This window comes from Triticum aestivum, chromosome 5A (assembly GCF_018294505.1).
Source record: "Triticum aestivum cultivar Chinese Spring chromosome 5A, IWGSC CS RefSeq v2.1, whole genome shotgun sequence".
NCBI lineage: Eukaryota > Viridiplantae > Streptophyta > Magnoliopsida > Poales > Poaceae > Triticum > Triticum aestivum.
Window position 1 is genome coordinate 594,103,728 of NC_057806.1, and position 20,166 is coordinate 594,123,893.

Genomic DNA, 20,166 nt, shown 5'->3' on the forward strand with positions numbered 1-20,166 from the left:
CTGGGGCAAGGGGCGGCCCCTGAAACCTTTGTTGTCGTTGTCAAATGGCAACAGGATATGAACCATCGTCACTATATGGCCGCCCATAGCCCAGTTGCATTTGTCATTTTGTTTCTTCTTCTTCTTTAAAATGGGGCCGTCCCTGCTGAAACTTGGCTTCCGGTTGTTGATAACATATTTATTATCAAATACGCATGTTGCAGCTGCAGGCGAGGAGTGGCTGTCATGCATTGGTATTCTATAAGGTTGAAAGCTTGAACGTTTCTTTCCCAGGTAAAAGTAATGTTTCTGGTTGACCTATGACTTTTTTACCAACAGTCTCAACATTTGTTCTCCTTTCACTTTTGTATCGATTGTGTTATCTTGGACGTAGTTTTCTTCGTTGTTACTTTGTTAGCTAACTAAGAATGGAAGAATGGTACTCCTCCTTTGGCTGCTTTGCTCCATTCTTTTACGGTAGATGATTATCACATTAAATACGCGATTCCACTGCCATCTCTTGGGATTCCTTTCGTACTATGTTATTTGCTCCAAAAGGCGTTACCTGAGGAATATCGACAAAAAGAGGTGCGTGAGCGCGGTAAAATCTTCTTGGCCCATTAGGTCCACTTTTGTATCGTTTGTGTTATCTTCGACGTAGTTTTCTTCGTTGTTACTTTGTTAGCTAACTAAGAATGGAAGAATGGTACTCCTCCTTTGGCTGCTTTGCTCCATTCTTTTACGGTAGATGATTATTATATTAAATACGTGATTCCACTGCCATTTCTTGGGATTCCTTTCGTACTATGTTACTCCCTCCGTTCCTTGATATAAGGTGTATAGATTTTTTTTAAAAAGTTCAAAATATAAGGTGTCTTGCGTTGCACCACTCTTTTGAATAATTTTTTAGGGATTTGATTACATTTACTTATATTAGGCAAACTCCTCTATTTTCTCATGTCAATTAGTCAGGTGTAATCTCGCCCAAAACTTGTGAAATTTTCACTCCACGTGCGTTCTTTAATTTTCGTGCCAAAAACTATACACCCTATATTTAGGAACGGAGGGAGTATTTGGTAAAATCTCACAAAGCCTACCATGTTGGCACAAAATAACTGTCAAAATCATCACATAATTTGGACCCATCGGCAAGGTGTAGGATCGATTTCCCCATTGGTCACCGCACCATTGATGTCGAGTAGGTTATGGACGAACAGACGAAGCTGGTAATTGAGGCAGCATCACTGATAGTTGTGATTCATGCATGGCTTATGTTGATCCACAAGAGAGTTGTTCGTCGCAGTGACAAGCCTGTTATCTGTTATGCTCCAATGTTAACCCGGGATCAAGAAAGGATAACAAATCTGAACTACATCTACAACTGAAGTGAAACAAAGGCTTTGTGGATACTAAGAATGAAAAGAGCACCTTTAGCCAGGCTTGTGCAAACCTTCAGGAGTAGGGGGCTGCTACAAGATAGCATTCACACCTATGTGGAAGAGGAAGTTGCCATGTTTCTCCATGTTGTCGGTCGTAACCAGAGGTTCAGGGTTCCACAACACGTTCAGGAGATCAATGGAGACCATTTCCAGGTACTTCAGGCAAGTGTTGTATGCTCATGGGTAACTTGGAGGAAAGATGATCAGGTCACCAACCGTCCGGACTCCTAGCAAGATTCGCACTAGCCCAAGATGGTATCCATATTTCAAGGTGAGCACTAACAATATGTAGTTCATGCCTTGACATGCTTCTATTATTATGCTATAGCCATAACACAATCTTGTAATGCCATTTCAGGGTTGCATTGGGGCAATAGATGGTACTCAAGTCACTGCTAGAGTGCCCAGGTCATAGTTTGCAACATACAGGGGGAGAAAGCACTACACAAGTCGGAATATTCTTGCTGATGTTGACTTCGATCTGAAGTTCACATATGTGTTGGCTGTCTGGGAAGGACCAACACATGATGCTAACATTCCAAGTTACAACATGACTAGACCTGATGACATTAATATCCCCGATGGCAAGTTCTACCTAGGAGATGCTGGCTATGCATGTCGGCCAGGTGTTCTTCCACCCTTGAGGAAAACCAGGTGCCATCTGAATGAGTTCTTTGGTAGGAACTATCCTAGGACTCCATAGGAATTGTTTAATACCAGACACTCCTGTTGGGAAACGTTGCATGGAAAACAAAAAAAAATTACGCACACGCAAGATCTATCCATGGAGATGCATAGCAACGAGAGGGGAGAGTGTGTCTACGTATCCTCGTAGACCGTAACCGAAAGCGTTTAGTAACGCAGTTGATGTAATCGAACTTCTTCGCGATCCAACCGATCGAGTACCGAACGTACGCCACCTCCGTGTTCAGCACGCGTTCAGCTCGGTGACGTCCTCCGCCTTCTTGATCCAGCAAGACGGCGAGGTAGAGGATGAGTTTCGGCAGCACGACGACGTGGTGACGGTGATGATGAAGTGATCTCCGCAGGGCTTCGCCTAAGCACTACGAAAATATGATCGAGGATGTAAACGGTGGAGGGAGACGCTGCACACGGCTAAGCAATTGTTCTAGGTGTGCTAGGCGCCCCTCCCACATATATATATATATAGGTGGGAAGGAGAGGGAGAGGCCAAGGGGCACCCCAAGTAAGCCCGAATCCTACTTGGGCTTGCCCTAGGCCGCCCCCTTTCCTTCTTTTGGCGTCAATGGGAAGGAAGGAGGAGGTGCCCCCCTTCCTTTCTCCCACAAGGGGGGGAAGGCAGGAGGAGGTGGCCCCCCTTTCCTTCTTTTAGGGCCGGCGGCCAGGGAGAGGGCGCGCCAGCCCCTCTGTGGGCTGGTATGCGCCTCTCCTTGGCCCATTAGGCCCATAGACCTCCCGGAACCCCTTCCGGTGATCCGATGACTACTCGGTGCACTCCAAAACTATTCTGGTGTCCGAATACTGCCGTCCTATATATCAATCTTTACCTCTCGACCATTTCGAGACTCCTCGTCATGTCCATGATCTCATTCACGACTCTGAACAACATTCAGTCACCAAATCATATAACTCATATAACACTATATCATCAACGAACGTTAAGTGTGCGGACCCTACGAGTTCGAGAATTATGTAGACATGACCGAGACACCTCTCCGGTCAATAACCAATAGCGGAACCTGGATGCCCATATTGGCTCCTACATATTCTACGAAGATCTTTATCGGTCGAACCGTTATGACAACATACGTAATTCCCTTTGTCCATCTGTATGTTACTTGCCCGAGGTTCGATCGTCAGTATCTTCATACCTAGTTCAATCTCGCTACCGGCAAGTCTTTTTACTCGTTCCGTAATACATCATCTTGCAACTAACTATTTAGTCACTTTGCTTGCAAGGCTTCTTATGATGTGTATTACCGAGAGGGCCCAGAGATACCTCTCTGATACACGGAGTGACAAATCCTAATCTCGATCAATGCCAACTCAACAAACACCTTCGAAGATACCTGTAGAGCATCTTTATGATCACCCAGTTACGTTGTGACGGTTGATAGCACACATGGTATTCCTCCGGTATCCGGGAGTTGCATAATCTCATAGTCGAAGGAATATGTATTTGACATTAAGAAAGCAATAGCAATAAACTGAATGATCATATGCTAAGCTAAAGGATGTGTCTTGTCCATCACATCATTCTCCTAATGATGTGATCCCATTATCAAATGACAACTCATGTCTATGGTTAGGAAACCTTAACCATCTTTGATCAACGAGCTAGTCTAGTAGAGGCTCACTAGGGACACGAGATTTGTTTATGTATCCACACATGTATTTAAGTTCTTAGTCAATATAATTATAGCATGAATAATAAACCTTTATCATGATTTAAGAAAGTAATAATAACTATTTTATTATTGCCTCTAGGGCATATTTCCATCAACTCTAGCCTTCGAGTTATGGTTGAGAGTGCATTTGGAGCTCTGAAGAATAGGTTTAAGATCCTGGATCAGAATCCACCGCACACTTTCCCCATTCAGATTAAGTTTGTTCTTACTTGTTGCATTCTGTATAACTGGACCCTATAATGGGGTTGTGCTGAACTGGTGTCGGGGGAGGAAGAGGTGATGCCTGACGATGTTGTCAGCTCCGGCCATGGCGTGGAGGCATTTGACAACGAAGCTTGAAAGAGCAAAAGGATGAAGTGGGCACAGTCAATGTGGGATAAAAGAGGCCAGACAAGGATCTGAAGAAGAAGAAGACGAGCAACAGTAGTAGAAGAAGAAGAACTGCGATTTGTTTCCTAGCTAGGACCGAAACTATATCCACACCACTAGTGAGAAATTGTGATAGTACCTTATGCAGTTTGCAACCAAATACCGTGTAGTTTGTGCACCCAAAGCACCGCAAGAAACCAAACGGGAGGTCAATATTTGTTCCCTTGTGCAACCAGCCTATATGCGGACAACCAAACTATAAGTAGATGCTGGTTTTTGGCCGCTTTATCTCAGCCAGGCCCAACTGAGGCACACACGCAAAGAGGCAAAAAAAGTGCAGATAACTAAACACATCCAATACAACTCGCCCTAAGCAAAGTGATTGAATAGTTTGATTGTAAAGCCAGAGATAGGGGATGGGGCGGGCACATATCAAATCTTACTCAAGATGATGCGTCGACTCTGTCTCTCGCAGATGCTCATAGGGGATGGGGTGTGTGTGCGTGCGTTCAAAAATGTGAGTGTATGTGCATATGTATGAGCGTGTGTATTGTGCTAAAAGAAATGGTACTATACCCCCGAGTTGGAACATGATCTCAGAATTCAAAAGTATTGCATTCCGCTGCCCCGCGGGCACGGCACGGTGTTTTCCATTACGATCTCTGGTTTGGCAGCAGCAAACACCAATTTGGTCTCAGGAGAGTCTCTCCTCCAGCACCAAACACCAGAACCAGAACGGGCAGCTGCGCACGTTCCCCAATCCCTCTCCCACCACCCACCTACCCAAATCCCAGCCTTTCTAAAACCCTAGGCCGCCGCCGCCGTCCATCGGTCGCACCTCCTTGCAGCGTCCCCGCTCGGGGGGCCGCGACAGCTGGCGGTCCTCCACGGTCCGCATGGCATTCCGCGAGGATGGCTCGTCCATGGCCATCGTGGGCGCCACTAGCACGGTGGGGCGGGAGTTCCTGTGCGTCACCACCGAAGCAAATATCTCTTTTAAATGAAATACCTCGGTTTAAACAAAGGTGAAATGAGTGTAAAAATATCACTCATCAGGACATGGATGTGGGACTATTTCCTTCGCCATTGACCTGGGGCTTCACTTCCGTGGCTCATGGTCGAAGCTTCACTTCTCGGGGCTCACGGCCGGAGCTTCACTTCCCGGTCCGCGAAGATTTATACCAGGTTTAACTTTTGTTTATGTTAAAAATTTGCCATGTCCGCTTTTGTTTAATGAAATATGTCAGAAATGAAATGAATGTGTTTCGGTTTAAATCATCCGGTTTGCATGAAAATCGTTCAGTTTGCTCAAATTGCATTTGAAATGTGTCAGCATGGTCCGCGGTGGAGATGCCCTTACTCTCCATCCTTTAGAAGATCCATAAATGCTAGTGCTTTTTTGAAATGAAGTTATGAGTCCGGAATGCTCGGTGGTTATCCTCTCCACCTATGATTTTAGAAAAATGTGACCCCAACAAAAACGCATTTTACAACTCGCCGTAAACAAGTGGTTGAACAATTTGATTGTAAAAGCCAAACATATCAAACCCGTTAGAAATTAATTAATTAATCTCTCTGTAAACTAATAAATAATAAAAGATTGTTTATACCCCCTCCCTCCAACAGTATGTGAGAGCGTTTTGGACACTACTAGTTCATGGAGGAAGTAAAAAAATTCTTTGCTTAGAGCAACTCTAATGAGGCGACCCATTTCATTCGCGGCCGTCCGTTTGGGTCGGGCGGACAGAAAAGGCGGCACAATGCGCCGACCCAAACGGACGCGCGTCCGTTTTTCGTCCGCGGGCGACCCATTTCCGGCTCATTTTTGAGCCGGATTTGCGTCGGAGCGGACACGCGACGGACGCGTGCTTGCTCGCCTACTCCTGTCCTCGGGCCCGCTCGTCTGTGGCACATTGACCTTCCCCCGCCAATAAGCAACCCTCGCCCCTGCCTCCTCCGTCACCGACGCCGCCGCCCATTTTGCCGACGACTCTTCCAGCTGCCGCCGCCTCCACATCCGCCCAGCAACGCCGCCCCTGCCCTCGGTCGCCCGCCGTCGCCGTTTTGCCGCTGGGGAGCAAGCTGGTTCCCCGCCGCTGTTTCCCCTACGCCCAGCCGCCCCGCGACCAAAAAGACGCCTCGCCGCCCCAGCCACAGACGACTGACACGCTCGTCGGACGCCGGCCGGGCAGCTAGCTGGTCTGTGGGCGCCGCGTCTCCCCTCGCCGGCCGTCTCCTTCTTCGACGCCCGCAAGCTGTTCGACAGTTTGCCAAGGTATGAAAATGGACTCCGCCGACGAGTTCTTTTTCCATAATTTCCTTTGCGACTCCGACGATTCGTCCGACGACGAGGAGGAGATATTGGCTGCTGTGTTGGTCCATCACCACCTCAACAACCAGTGGCCGTTGTTCCGTGGCTCCATTCCGGGCCACCTTCCGGCGTTGAATCGTAACCGGGAGAGCGGGCATTTCCTTCTCTGGAAGGACTACTTTGATACAACAAACCCGTTGTTCAAACATCACAAATTCCGCCGCCGGTTCCGTATGAGTAGGCATGTTTTCAACCGTATTAGAGAGTGAGTGATCGGCTATGATGACTACTTCGAGTGCAAAGAGGATGCCGTCGGCAAGATTGGTTTCTCCTCTTATCAGAAATGCACTGCCGTCATCCGAATGCTTGCATACGGAGTGCCCGGTGATCTCATTGACGAGTACGTCCGTATGAGCGAGTCTACATGCCTAGAGTCCCTGTATAAGTTTTGCAAGGCTGCGATTGATGTGTTTGGCCCTGAGTACTTGAGAGAGCCGACAACTGAAGATACAACCCGTTTGTTGGCGATGAATGCTAGCAGGGGCTTCCCCGGGATTCTTGGCAGCATAGACTGCATGCACTGGGAGTGGAAGAACCGCCCTTCTGCTTGGCAAGGGCAGTATAAGGGACATGTCAGGGCTTGCACTGTCATACTAGAGGCCGTGACGTCTCAAGATCTCTGGATATGGCACTTTTTCTTTGGCATGGCTGGATCACACAATGATATCAACGTGCTTCAGCGCCCGCCGGTGTTTGCTAGGCTTGGCGAAGGCAACAGCCCACCGTGAACTTTACTGTCAACGGCCACACCTACGACAAAAGGTATTATCTGGGTGACGGTATCTATCCTCAGTGGACCACTATTGTCAAGACAATACCCAACCCTGTCGGAGAGAAAAGGAAAAGATTTGCCCAAGAGCAAGAGAGTGCTAGAAAGGATGTCGAGCGTGCCTTTGGTGTTTGCCCAAGAGCAAGAGAGTGCTAGAAAGGATGTCGAGCGTGCCTTTGGTGTTTTGCAATCTCGATGGGGCATTGTTCGGTATCCTGCTAATACTTGGAGCACGCAGAAACTATGGGAGGTGATGACTGCTTGTGTGATCATGCACAACATGATCGTAGAAGACGAGCGCCCGGAACGTCTGTACGATCAAGGCTTTCAGTTTCAGGGTGAGAATGTTGTGCCTGAGCATGGAGTAGCGGCAACATTTGAGCAGTTCACTCAGTTTCATGAGGATATGCGTGATTGAGAAACTCACGTGCAACTGCAAAATGATTTGGTTGAGCATATGTGGACTCATGTTGGCACCCAATAGATGTATCTTTTTTATTCGTTTTGCAAAACTACGTGAAACATTTTTTATTTTTATTTGGCATGTAAACTATACTATTTATTTAGGCGGACTATTTTGTTTGTTAAATTTTCATTTCACCATATGTGAGAATGCAATGCAAAATTGGGCGGCTAGCCGGCCACGCCTGCACATATGAGTGCGCGCTGCCGACCCATATGAAAAACAGGGCGGACGGCCGAGCCAAACGGACAAAAAGCGGACGAAATCACCGTCCGTTTGGGGCGGCCAGTTGGAGTTGCTCTTAACCGCTTCAAGTTTAGCGACGGTCATTGGTTTCCGTCGTCTTTAATTCGCGTCTATACAACACACCCCTTGAGCCACATACACATATGGCTCTACATATATAGCGTTTCATCATGGCCAAAGAACAACTGTTCCGTCACTTGCTTTTCTCTCTACCAAAACACCAAGTTGGAAGCTTCAAAAGAAAAAGAAAAACACCAAGTTGGAACACGAATCATCAAAATTCAAAAGCAGCAGCCCGCTGTCCCGTGGGCACGGCACACTGTTTCCAGCGTTTGGCAGCAGCAAACACCAATTTGGCCTCGGGGCCATTCCCATTCCCCGAGCACGAAACGCCAGAACGGGCAGCCAGCCAGCACGATCCCCTCCCCTCCCCACCCAATCCCCCTCCCACCACCACCCACCTACCCAAATCCCAGCCGCCCTAAAACCCTAGGCCGCCAAACCCGCCGCCGCCGCCGCCGCAATGCAGGCCGCCGCAGCCGTCCACCGGCCGCACCTCCTCGCGGCGTCCCCGCTCGGGGGCCGCGCCAGCCGCCGGCCCTCCACGGTCCGCATGGCGCTCCGCGAGGACGGGCCCTCCGTGGCCATCGTGGGCGCCACCGGCGCGGTGGGGCAGGAGTTCCTCCGCGTCATCACCGCCCGCGACTTCCCCTACCGCAGCCTGCGCCTCCTCGCCAGCGAGCGCTCCGCGGGCAAGCGCATCGACTTCGAGGGCCGGGACTACACCGTCCAGGACCTCGCGGCGCCGGGGGCCTTCGACGGGGTCGACATCGCGCTCTTCAGCGCTGGCGGGAGCATCAGCCGCGCCCACGCCCCCGCCGCCGTCGCCAGCGGCGCCGTCGTCGTGGATAACAGCTCCGCCTACCGGATGGACCCCGACGTGCCGCTCGTCATCCCGGAGGTTAACCCCGAGGCCATGGCCGACGTCCGGCTCGGGAAAGGGGCTATTGTGGCCAACCCCAACTGTTCCACCATCATCTGCCTCATGGCTGTCACGCCGCTGCATCGCCACGCCAAGGTACCATTGCACATATGTCGCCTTTCGTTCCCTGCTTTCTAACAGTCACACTAGAAAGTAATGTTAAATTAATTTGGAAAATGGGATAGCTGAGACCAAAGAAAACCAAAGTCTTTAAATTTGAATCCTGAAAAAATGACTAGACTCATCTTTGAATTAGAGATGCTTCTTCATAGTTCATAGGAATATTTAATTCCATATATTTCATTGCATTTCTCCTAATTGTGATGCCTTTTAAGCTATGAACATTGCAATTTGATAGATACGAGTACTTAATACAGTAGTTTTTTGTGATTTATGTTAAGCCTGTCAATAGGGACTTTCATGATTAGTTATTCTTATTTATGTGTGCCGATCCGCTTCATATATTAACATCATTTTTATTGTGAGTCGAGTATTTTGTAATGTATAAGTACCGATATGTGTCATGTAAATGTATGCTTGTTGGTTGCATTTCTGGACTGACCAAATAAATTGATGGCAATCTTTTCATCGTCAATGTGGCAGGTGAAAAGGATGGTTGTCAGCACATACCAAGCAGCAAGTGGTGCTGGTGCTGCAGCCATGGAAGAACTCAAACTTCAGACTCGAGAGGTGGGCATTTCTCCCTTACTATTTTGCTCGTGGTGCTAAATCAGTATAGCTACTGACACTGTATACTTTATTTAGGTCTTGGAAGGAAAGCCACCAACCTGTAACATTTTCAGTCAACAGGTTATAACTTCAATACCTTGTGCGCATGTTGAGTTGATTTCTTACTGTCATAAGACATGCTTAATTTATTTTTCCTTCTGCAGTATGCTTTTAATATATTTTCGCATAATGCACCTATTGTTGAAAATGGCTATAATGAGGAAGAGATGAAAATGGTGAAGGAGACCAGAAAAATCTGGGTAAGTGGAAGCTTGATCAATGCCCCATAGGTTCTTTGCATTACTCCATCAAACTTTTCTCTTAAGTTGGCTGTTGAGCAAACAGAAATGCCATACTAACTCTCTGCTCTGTTTCTAGAATGACAAGGATGTAAGAGTAACTGCAACTTGTATACGGGTTCCTACGATGCGCGCGCATGCCGAAAGCGTGAATCTACAGTTTGAAAAGCCACTTGATGAGGTTAGCATACTGTAATTGTGTTACGTATCAGTTAGTACGTAGAATTCTTTCCTGAATTGTTACAATCTCAGGTCCTGAGTCACTGGGTAAAAATATGTTTATTGGCCTAGCATGGCTTTGTTTTCCTTGTTTTCGGCAAGTAGAATTGTAAACGGTTTCTTGTGGAACTTGTCTGTTGTCATTGTTGGGTAGGTCATTTAATTAACTTTTGACACTTAATACAATTTCCATTTCTTGTCCCATGTAAACAAAGAACACACCTTATTAGATGATCCTCTGTTCTTCTTCATGATGTATTAGCTGTTCAAATTCTGAAATTGTTTGCATATGTTCTTGAAGGACACTGCCAGAGAAATCTTGAGGGCAGCTCCTGGTGTTACCATTAGTGACGACCGTGCTGCCAACCGCTTCCCTACACCACTGGAGGTAATTGGGCAGTTTAATTTTCTGAAGATGAACATATTTGGAGCGGCGATTTGTTTGTTTTTATTCACGTACATTCCACTCATGAGATTCCTTGTGATCTACTCCCTCCGTTCCGAATTACTTGTCGTAGGTATGGATGTATCTAGACGTATTTTAGTTCTAGATACATCCATTTCCGAGACAAGTAATTCCAAACGGAGGGAGTAGAAGACAGGAGATTTGTTATTTACTAACTATATGCTGCACACTCCACCCTTTCACGAAGCTACACTAGCCTGTTACTTGTTAGAAAAGTAGAGCAGATTTTCTTTAATTCTGATAGAACTCTAATTTTCAGGTATCGGATAAAGATGACGTATCAGTTGGTAGGATTCGCCAGGACTTGTCACAAGATGATAACAGAGGGTACACTCACGTTTTACACTTACTGTTGTAATCATCTGTTTGTTATGCATCGCTTGCACTTAAAATGTTCCTGTATACCGGAACCTAATCAGCTCCTCAATGGCAGGTTGGAGTTATTTGTCTGTGGAGACCAGATACGTAAAGGCGCCGCGCTGAACGCTGTGCAGATTGCTGAAATGCTACTGAAGTGACCGCCTTTTTACCATTGTCTCATGTGCCACGTTGCTCTATCCATTGATGGATTGATGTACTCTAGTCACTTTCAACCCAGTTTTGGTCGTCTGTCTTTTTTGTAATCTGTCAACCTAGCAGAAGTGTAAGACGGGCTTTAGTCATCTGTTGCACACAAAAGTGCAGCCACAAGTTTAGAAAAGGAGGGTTTTCACTTGTTCGGATTTTGCCTTAGGTTGGTCTTTGTTGCAAGTTTGTCGTTTGTTTCTTGAAAGCTGGTCTGCTGTAACTTTACCCCCAAAGCCCTCGAGATAACGAGGCCTCCTGTGGGGACCTATATGAAGGGCAACGTGTGTACCATGCAACAAATCGTTGGGCTAAATGCTGTAACTTTTGAGGTGCAAAACCAAGGTCCGCTGTAACCTTTGCCCTGAAAGCCCCGAAATAAAGAGGCGCCTTGTGAAATCTATATGAATTGCTTTGTGTGCCATGTACGACTAAGTGTCGGAGCCAAAAGCTTGCACCGAACCTATTGGATGCAAACTGGGGGCTATGATTTCAGTGATTTTGAAGCGGTTTAGATGATGAAGGTGCTAAAATAGCTCTCACATGTGGTTCGATGCATGTGCTTGCATGTACCTTGTTTGATTCATGAACAGAAGCCTGGCCAGATCAGAAGTTCTCACCAGGAGCGCCATGTTACATCAACTAAAACGTACAAGGACCCCGATAGCTGGCGAACGCTCGCCAGCAGGGGATGACATTTGCGAACGAACGCTCGCCAGCAGGGGATGACATTTGCGAACGATTTGGATGGCAGTTTTAGTTGGAGTAATGCTACACGTATAAACGAGTTACAAGGTTTTACAAAAAGGGTTAATTTGATTGGTCAATAGATGGGGAGGCGGCCCATCCCCCTGAAAATCAGGGGGGAGGCAAGTTTGTGATTGGTTAGTAGATGGAAAAAATCCTAGTCAGCGTATAATTGCGTGTAACTTTTTGTATGTTTAGCATTATTGTTTTAGTTGTAGAGGAGGGGACGGCATTTGCGAACGATTTGGGTGGCAGTTTTAGTTGTAGAGGTGTGGCAACTTTAGTTGTAGGGGTTGACAGTTTTTATTTTGTGAAGGTATTCTTTTTGTGAAAACCGACACTGTTTGATCCCGATCAAATGGCTGGGTTCGCTGGGACTTTACTCCCAGTGAACGGCAGCCATTTAACATTATACCAAACCTACAAAGGATATATTATCACCACTTGACAGTAAAATTTCCAGGGGTTGGCTTTTGTACCGGCAGGAGGAGAATCGGGAGCAATCAAAAGCTGGATCCCACATCTTTCCCAGTGCTGACCATGGAAACTTTCACTGCATCAAACTCAGAACACACATCAATTCTTTTCTTTTTTGTGTGTGAAAACAAACGCATCAATTCGAGAATCAATTGCAGCGCAGTTTGCTGCTGGCCTGGAATGGGCCCAGGGTGGCCTGCCACTCTACCAGATATACACTCTGTTGCAAAACCATTGCCTGGTGTAACCTTGGCTCTCGAGGGTAGGAGGTTGGAGGCACATGAGGCAATTTAACCATAACAACAAGATGTTGGAGCTAAAAACTTTCACTGAGCCTCGCCTCGCATCCGCTTCCAATTCTCATCACACACAATCAACCGTCTGAAGCAACCACCGTACCGGCTGCAACTTTTTTAACTGTATAAACAGTGCAAATGTATTAAAATGTTACGACTACAAACTCAAATCACCATCAGACGAAATGTTCATTGTCCCACGCAAACGAACCCAAACAAATTTTTTCATGCATGCCATCAACCCTTGAACCTAACACTACGGCTGACGTTCGGATTAATGCCAGACATTTCTCCTCCGTATGGACCGGAGGCCTTCTTCACGCCATGCCCCTGACTTCTCCACTTAAGTCCCTGTTTCTCACTCTTAGCCCTGTATTTCTTCCGTGGGTTCTTGAGCTTCCTGTTTCTGGAGCGAGTCAGCCCTCGGTTTTTCTCGATCTGGCGCGAGATCCCCCTCCTCTTGCCATCTCCTTCGCCTTCTTCTGCCAACGGCCCGGTGATAGGGGCGCTCTGTTCTTTGCGCAAGCGCTTTTCGGTCCTCTGCCTTTTGACATCTTTGTAGAATTCATCTTCAGACTCCGACGCTTCATCATCATTGCCCTTGTTGTCTCCACGTGTATTGGTTCCTACCCGAGCAAGAACACGTAGTTCGTGTTTTCGACGTCTTTCACCAATCTCATCTCGCTTTGAAATGTCATCATCACCAGAAACAGACTTGAACTGATGGCCAGAAGAGGGGGGAAAAAGGTTAGGAATAGCTACAGCCATTATAACAACAAATATAAGTATATAACGACAATGGAAAGAACACAGAAATCGATAGACAAAGCACAAGAACTTGTTTAAAGGGTTGATCTAGCTTTGCATATGAGCAATAGTCAACAATTATAAATTCATCAAGTATTTCAGAAGATATCTTTGGTAAGACAAGGGTTACAAGGTTTGCGTTCTAAGAACAACACTTATATGCACTTGATAGCATAAGTCATTCTATTAACATGACAGATAATATAGCACAAAGGCTGTTCTGGAACAGCAGAGCAGAAAGATTACAAACTCTAACAAAGCAGCAAGATTCAAGCATGACCCAACATTTTGACCCCAAAAATGACCAGCATCGTTGGCTAGTTCATATTTATTGAAACAAATGTTGATAGGAATGCGGAGATGTGGTGCCAAGGTTTTTAAAGCTGGAACGCAAGCATAGCTAGTGTCCCTGAGTGTAGCACAATTCATTATTGATATGTTTTACCAACAATGGTACTCATTCCAATAATTACCATGTCCTATTATATTATCAAAATTCTAATTCCCTTTTGCAGAGTAAGAAAAGTCCCAGTGCACCCGAGAAACCTTGGAATCAATATTTAAAACACACCAGCAACTCCAAAATCACTTAATAATCCTCAAAATTCGCTAACATTCTGGATACAATGATAATTCAAATAATGTATAGTATGTGGTGGTTGATAATATCTGTAACATGGCTGGGTGTAAGGATGTAGTATCAATTCAGTTAAGGTTCTATCAAATTAGCATAAGTAACAGCACGTATGCAGAAAATCAGCCCACTTTTGGCAACAACAAAAAAGAACAATAAAACATTTGAGGTCAATACTTGGATACTTCAAACTGTGTGTCCTGATGAAACAAACAACTTGACAAGGAGCCAAAGTAGACCAGAAGACTGCAGGTTTTGTTATCTCAGTGAGACTTCAGATTTAGCAAGAATGTAGGTTTCTATCAAATTACCCCCTTGCAGAAAAAATGTGACAAAAGGAAAGTGGCAATGTTAAAAAATCGTAGATTACCAACTAAAAATGTAACAGATATCAACTTGGTCGAGATCAGAATGATTCTCTAATGTAGTGTTCAACTGAATACTAGCAAGAATCTACAGCAAGAAACATATGGTCATTGAAATTTCGGTCCTACATGACAGTATGTGTACTTGCCTGTGTAGTTTTGTAGTTATGAACTTGTAATTTGCACCATATGCATAAAAGACTAGTTAATTAAGGGCAGTTTGGATCATTATCACAAGACATTTAGATTTCGCGCAAGTTAAAAAAATAGCTAGTTATGAAGGTACCCAGCAAAAATAAGAAACCTGCATGAAAATACCCCATACCTTGTTTCTATTTGAGCCAGTGGCATTCACCAGAAGCTTTCTAGGTTTGATCACTTGACTATTTTTCTGCACTTCATCATCAAAGTCATCCAATGTCTGCAGGTTTATCCTAGTATTGGTTGCCCTGGTTTTTGACAACTTTGGCTTCAACCCTTGTTCCTTCAACCCCTTCTCAGCCCTTTTTCCTTCATCCTTGCTCTTCCTTTTGGCAATTTCATGGTGCCCATTAGAAGGCCCATTCTTTGTCAATTTGGCTGCTTCAGCACCCCGTTTTACTTTGTCCAGAACCAGTAAATTGCTAGATTTGCCCTCGTCATCATCACTTTCATCATCGTCGTCTAATCTGAAATATTTCACTGACAGCTTACTGTTCTTCTCTACTTGTATCCTCCTTATCTCTTCACAGTCAACATCATCAGCATCATGCTCATCGCCATCATAGTATAATGTATTTCCGCTACCCCAATCAAATTCACCCGAACTATCATCACCGGCAAAAATTTGTTGGATTGCCTTGTTCGCTCTCTTGATTCTTGCCATATATATTTTGTCCCATACCTCGTAACTATCTGCGCCCGCGTCGCGGTGCTTACCTCCTTCGCTGTCATCACTTCCATCGCCGTCCTTGCCTTCTTCGCCATTATCAGTTTCATGGCCGGAAACACCCTCGAGATCGTTGACAGGCTGCACCGGATCCTCCTTCTCTGGATGAATCGAGTCGTCGGCGTCGAGGGGGATGGCGTCCCGCTGCTTGGGGAAGGCGTCAATCTCGTCGCCGTCAGAGTCGGACATCGCCGCCGCCTTGCTGGATCGCTTGGACTGCTGTGTGTCCGCCGCGGGTGGCAGCCGTGTCGACCTCAGCCTCTTCCCCATGTTGGGTGGCGGCAGGAGTATCGAGGAGTCGGGGTGGGGGAGGAAGCGCTGCGCACAGGCGAAGAGGCTGGTTCAGGGTTAGGGTATCTCTAGCCCATCGGGATTTTAATTTTTTTTTTGAGAATTAGCGCCTCATTTCATATAGTTTTCTGGTAAAAAAAAGCTTTTCATTGTCCAATTTTTTCACACTAGCTATCGGCGCATTCATGGTGTAGCAATCCGTGTCCTAGCCGATTAGCCCCGTTGCAGTTATAAAACCCACCCCAGCAGCTCTCAAAGCCTATTCCATCCAAACCCCATTCTCATGAACGTCAACCCGATTCTCCCTACCGCCGAAATCGAGCTTGAGCTCTTCGTTGCAGCAAGGAGAACCGCCATCACCGCCGGCCCCGATTTGCCCCATCCACGTTGTTGCTTGCCTCCTCGACTCCCTACTACGTGTCTCCGTCCCCGAGCTTCACCACCGCCACTCCGATGCCCTCCTTCGTCGCCGACCCCTTCTTTCGTCCTCAGGCACCACCGTCGGCCCCAGCGCCGACCCCCTCATCCATCCTTGAGCACCACTGTCGTCCCCATCGCCGACCCCCTCCTTCGTCCTCGAGCACCACCGCCGCCCCCATCCCCGGCCGATGCTGCCATGGCGCGTTGACGCATGACTTGGTATGCGCAGTTCATAACAGCGTGGTGCACCCAAATCATGAAGAAGCAACACACCAGCGAGGCTTGATGAGAAGGGCGCATTGCAGTTGGCCTTCCTTCAAGCTCGGACAAGGACAAGGAGGGGCAAGCCCCGAGCTCGGATAAGGTGGCGCCCGTTTTTGATTGGGCCAAGGCTTTGAACCCCATTTGGCTGAATGAGGTGGTGGTTTCATACATGGCGTTTGGTTAAGGCTGTGATGATGCAATTACCTGGCATTTGCTTTCTCATGACCTAATGTTGTTGTCACCCCATCTCAGTAGTGGCGACCTTATCACAAACTACACTACAAGCGGTAGCAATTTAACATCATTTCAGTCCTAACCACCGAATAAATGACAATTCATCCTAATAGACCTAGATACTACTCCCTCCGTTCCTAAATATTTGTCTTTCTAGAGATTTTAAATGGTCACTACATACGGATGTATATAGACATATTTTAGAGTGTAGATTCATTCATTTTGCTCCGTATGTAGTCACCATTTGAAACCTCTAGAAAGACAAATATTTAGGAACGGAGGGAGTAACAAATAGCAGTACCAAATTAACAGTCATATGGATGGGGGGAAGGGTGGTTTATCAATGGCGATCAAGGGGGAAGATCAGCATTCTCCTCCTCCTCCTCTTCTTTAGATCCTTTTGTTGTCTCTATTATCCCACATTGCCTCAACCCACTCCAATCTTTTTCTCTTCCAAGCTTCATTATCATGTGCCTCCATACCATGGCCGAAGTCAATATCATCAACCATCACATCATCTTCATCTGGCACATACTCATCAAGACCCCTCTCTAGGATCGAGTTATGAAGAACGCAACATGAAAAAATAAGTTTAACTTGGGTGGGAAAATGGTGGAATGGCTATCAAGAATCTTAGCTATATTATTCAAAGCACCAAATGCCCTCTCAACTATAATTCTAAGGCTAGAGTGCCCGAGATTGTATAGTCCGTTGATAGTCTTAGAATAGCTCCTTGTAGAGAATTCATTAAGATGATACCTGATTTTCTTCAAGGTTGGAAGAACCACATGCCGACATGCATATCCAATATCTCCTAGGTAGAATTACCACCCGGGATATTGATCCCATCAGATCGAGCCATGCTGTCAGCAGGAATGTTTGCATCATAGGATGGCCATTCCCAACCAACTAACACATATGTGAATTGAGATCAAAATCAACATCAGCAAGCACACTCTGGCTTCTGTAGTGATTTTCCCCTGTATGATGTAGTATGTGACCTTGGCGCTCTAGCAGTCACATGAATATCATCAGTTGCTCTAATACAATCCCGTGATGGCATGAACAAACTGGTATGGTTCGCAACAATACGATCATGTCATGGCATGAGCTAACAATTAGTATTGATCACCTTGAAATATGGATACTAGCGATATCTCGCTTGCATCTCGAAGGAGTTTTACTAGTAGGTACTTTGATCATCTCACCTCTGAGCTCTCCAACCTCATGCAAGACTTGCTTGAAATACTAGAAAATTGTCTCATTGAATCTTCCGAATGTGTTGTGAATCAACCTAGACCTCTTGTTATGACTCGCGACATGAAAGGGCATTGCTACTTGGAAGCGACTTTTCGGTGGACGGCGGCTCGTGTGGACTGTATCGGAGCCGTCGAACGATTCCTGGAGATGCACAAACATCACTTCCCTGTCCCCCCGGTTCGATCTCCTAGTAATAGGGAATAGGTGGCATAGGCGTATGGATTTGGCACAATTGTTTCGGGCCTTTGGAGCTGGACTAGTGAACTGCGCGAGCTGGTGCACATGCCGCCGCATAGGAAGGAGCAGTTGATGACTTGACCTGGTGATGTAGCCGGACGGGTGGTGGGCCATAACGTAGAAACTTTTTGCACGTCGGGACGTGACAAAAAGTGACCCTGCCATCTTTCCATCATGCACAGTGCGCCTCTCTCTTGCAATTACTGCATCCAGGTTCGCTAATCAAATATACTTGGTTAGTTTAATGTGCCGGGTAAAAGAAGATTCATAAAATCTAAAAACAGTACTTTCAAATGGACGGATGCATTGGATCCTTTTTTTTCAAATGATTCGAAAATCATATTTCAAAGTAAAAAAAACTGCAAAAACTTATACATATTCATGATGATCTGTGAAATTGCATTCAAACAAAGTATGATTGCAAGTTGTACAAAAAAACAATTCCGGCTCAACAATAAAAAATTTGGCTCATTTTCATTTACACATTTGTTTTTTTGTCTACGTCACGTGTGAAGTTATATTGTTAAGGAAATTTTCTTAAATGTGGTATACGTGCATTTGTGTATTTCTAAAAGAATTTGCGTTGCGGAATTATTTTGGAAGTCCACCAATGCACCCATCCACCAAAAGGCATTTTTGCCTTCTTACATACTAGGCTCGAAGATGGTTTGCGGCAAAAAAACAAATTTTGATAATACAAAAAATTATATAACGGGCTGCACAGTAATACATTAATCTAACAAACTGTGTGAGACTAATTCTTGTTCAGAGTCCCAATCATGAAGAAACTTTTAATGGCCGTATGAAAACAGTTTAAATCATAGTTCAAGTAAATACCCTTGATAGCCAGATGGTACTAACAAACAATATGGTAGTAGTAGTGTTTTATGTGGTCACGTGTGTGAGCAGTGCAACAAACTGGGGCCCGCGATCAAACGTGTACTACCAAGGTACATCGGTCAGCGTCTACTCTGGTGCCTAGATTCTGTGACAAAAGCTACCTATGCCGGGCGGAATACAAGGGCTGGCCGAGCTCTACGGGGGGACAACATGCCAGAATACCGGGCATGATCGGCTGAATGGAGATAAGGGGCGGCCAGGATAAAGTCCGCAGAGTGCTCGTCCACCATTAAGCATTTTCGATTGCTACTTGCTCTTTCACATAGGCATGGATGCTATCTTTTAGCAACCCACTCTTCGTAAACGTCCCCACAAGCGTGACAAAAGGGGCACTTCTTACTTGAAGCATGTTCACAGCCTCTACATCGCAGTGGCGTACCTAGCGGGTGGGCCATGGCACACTAGAATTTTGGGACATATTTTTTTACCATATAAAAATTAGCTGATTTCCATGGCCCATCCAAGCCAATTGAAATAGATCTCATTGTTTTTTAAAAGTGTGCACACACTACATTTTATTTCTAGGTCCATCACTGCTGCATCGTTACGTTTATAGATGTAGTTTTATTCGTCAATCTTATCCTATATTGGACTAAAATTGGATCATAGCTGATCACATGCCTGGAACGTTGACGAACCGCTCTCTTATGTACCAACATTACTTAGGACCGAATCGCAACTATGAGTGTTGATGCTTGAGCTAGTAGCTTCATCCATTCGTTCCTATTGAAATCGATGTTGCAGTGAGTAACGGCGAAATCGATCCTACACCTTGCCCAACAACCAAACAATGGTAGGATGAAGGGTGGTTGTATGGTGCTTATCTCCATGGCAGACGATGAGGACGAAACGGAGACGACGACGAAGGGGACGAGCAGGCCGTGTAGCTGACGGAGAGTAGCATGTCCCGATGCTAGCAGATCTTGGTCCACACTACCGCCGTTTCAGAGAACTGAGGTTGACTTTGTCCTTTAGCCAGAGGTGAACGAGTAAAGTGGAGTGTGACAACGTATTTCACGCC

General features: G+C 45.9%; 2 protein-coding genes across 2 annotated transcripts; one reads left to right on the plus strand and one right to left on the minus strand.

The window, feature by feature from the left end:
• The first annotated feature begins 8,447 nt into the window (after positions 1 to 8,447).
• LOC123105106 (aspartate-semialdehyde dehydrogenase) lies at positions 8,448 to 11,690 on the plus strand. Its single transcript, XM_044527099.1, has 8 exons — positions 8,448 to 9,104; positions 9,612 to 9,698; positions 9,774 to 9,818; positions 9,902 to 9,997; positions 10,116 to 10,217; positions 10,557 to 10,643; positions 10,981 to 11,048; positions 11,155 to 11,690. The coding sequence occupies exons 1-8, from the start codon at positions 8,550 to 8,552 to the stop codon at positions 11,237 to 11,239; spliced, it is 1,125 nt and encodes a 374-aa protein (XP_044383034.1). The 5' UTR covers positions 8,448 to 8,549; the 3' UTR covers positions 11,240 to 11,690.
• Positions 11,691 to 12,889: 1,199 nt separating this feature from the next.
• Positions 12,890 to 15,897, minus strand: LOC123107861 (something about silencing protein 10). Its single transcript, XM_044529764.1, has 2 exons — positions 14,937 to 15,897; positions 12,890 to 13,525 (listed from the first exon to the last, which is right to left on the minus strand). Exons 1-2 carry the CDS (start codon positions 15,807 to 15,809, stop codon positions 13,043 to 13,045), a joined length of 1,356 nt encoding a protein of 451 aa, XP_044385699.1. The 5' UTR covers positions 15,810 to 15,897; the 3' UTR covers positions 12,890 to 13,042.
• Between the last annotated feature and the right edge of the window lie 4,269 nt (positions 15,898 to 20,166).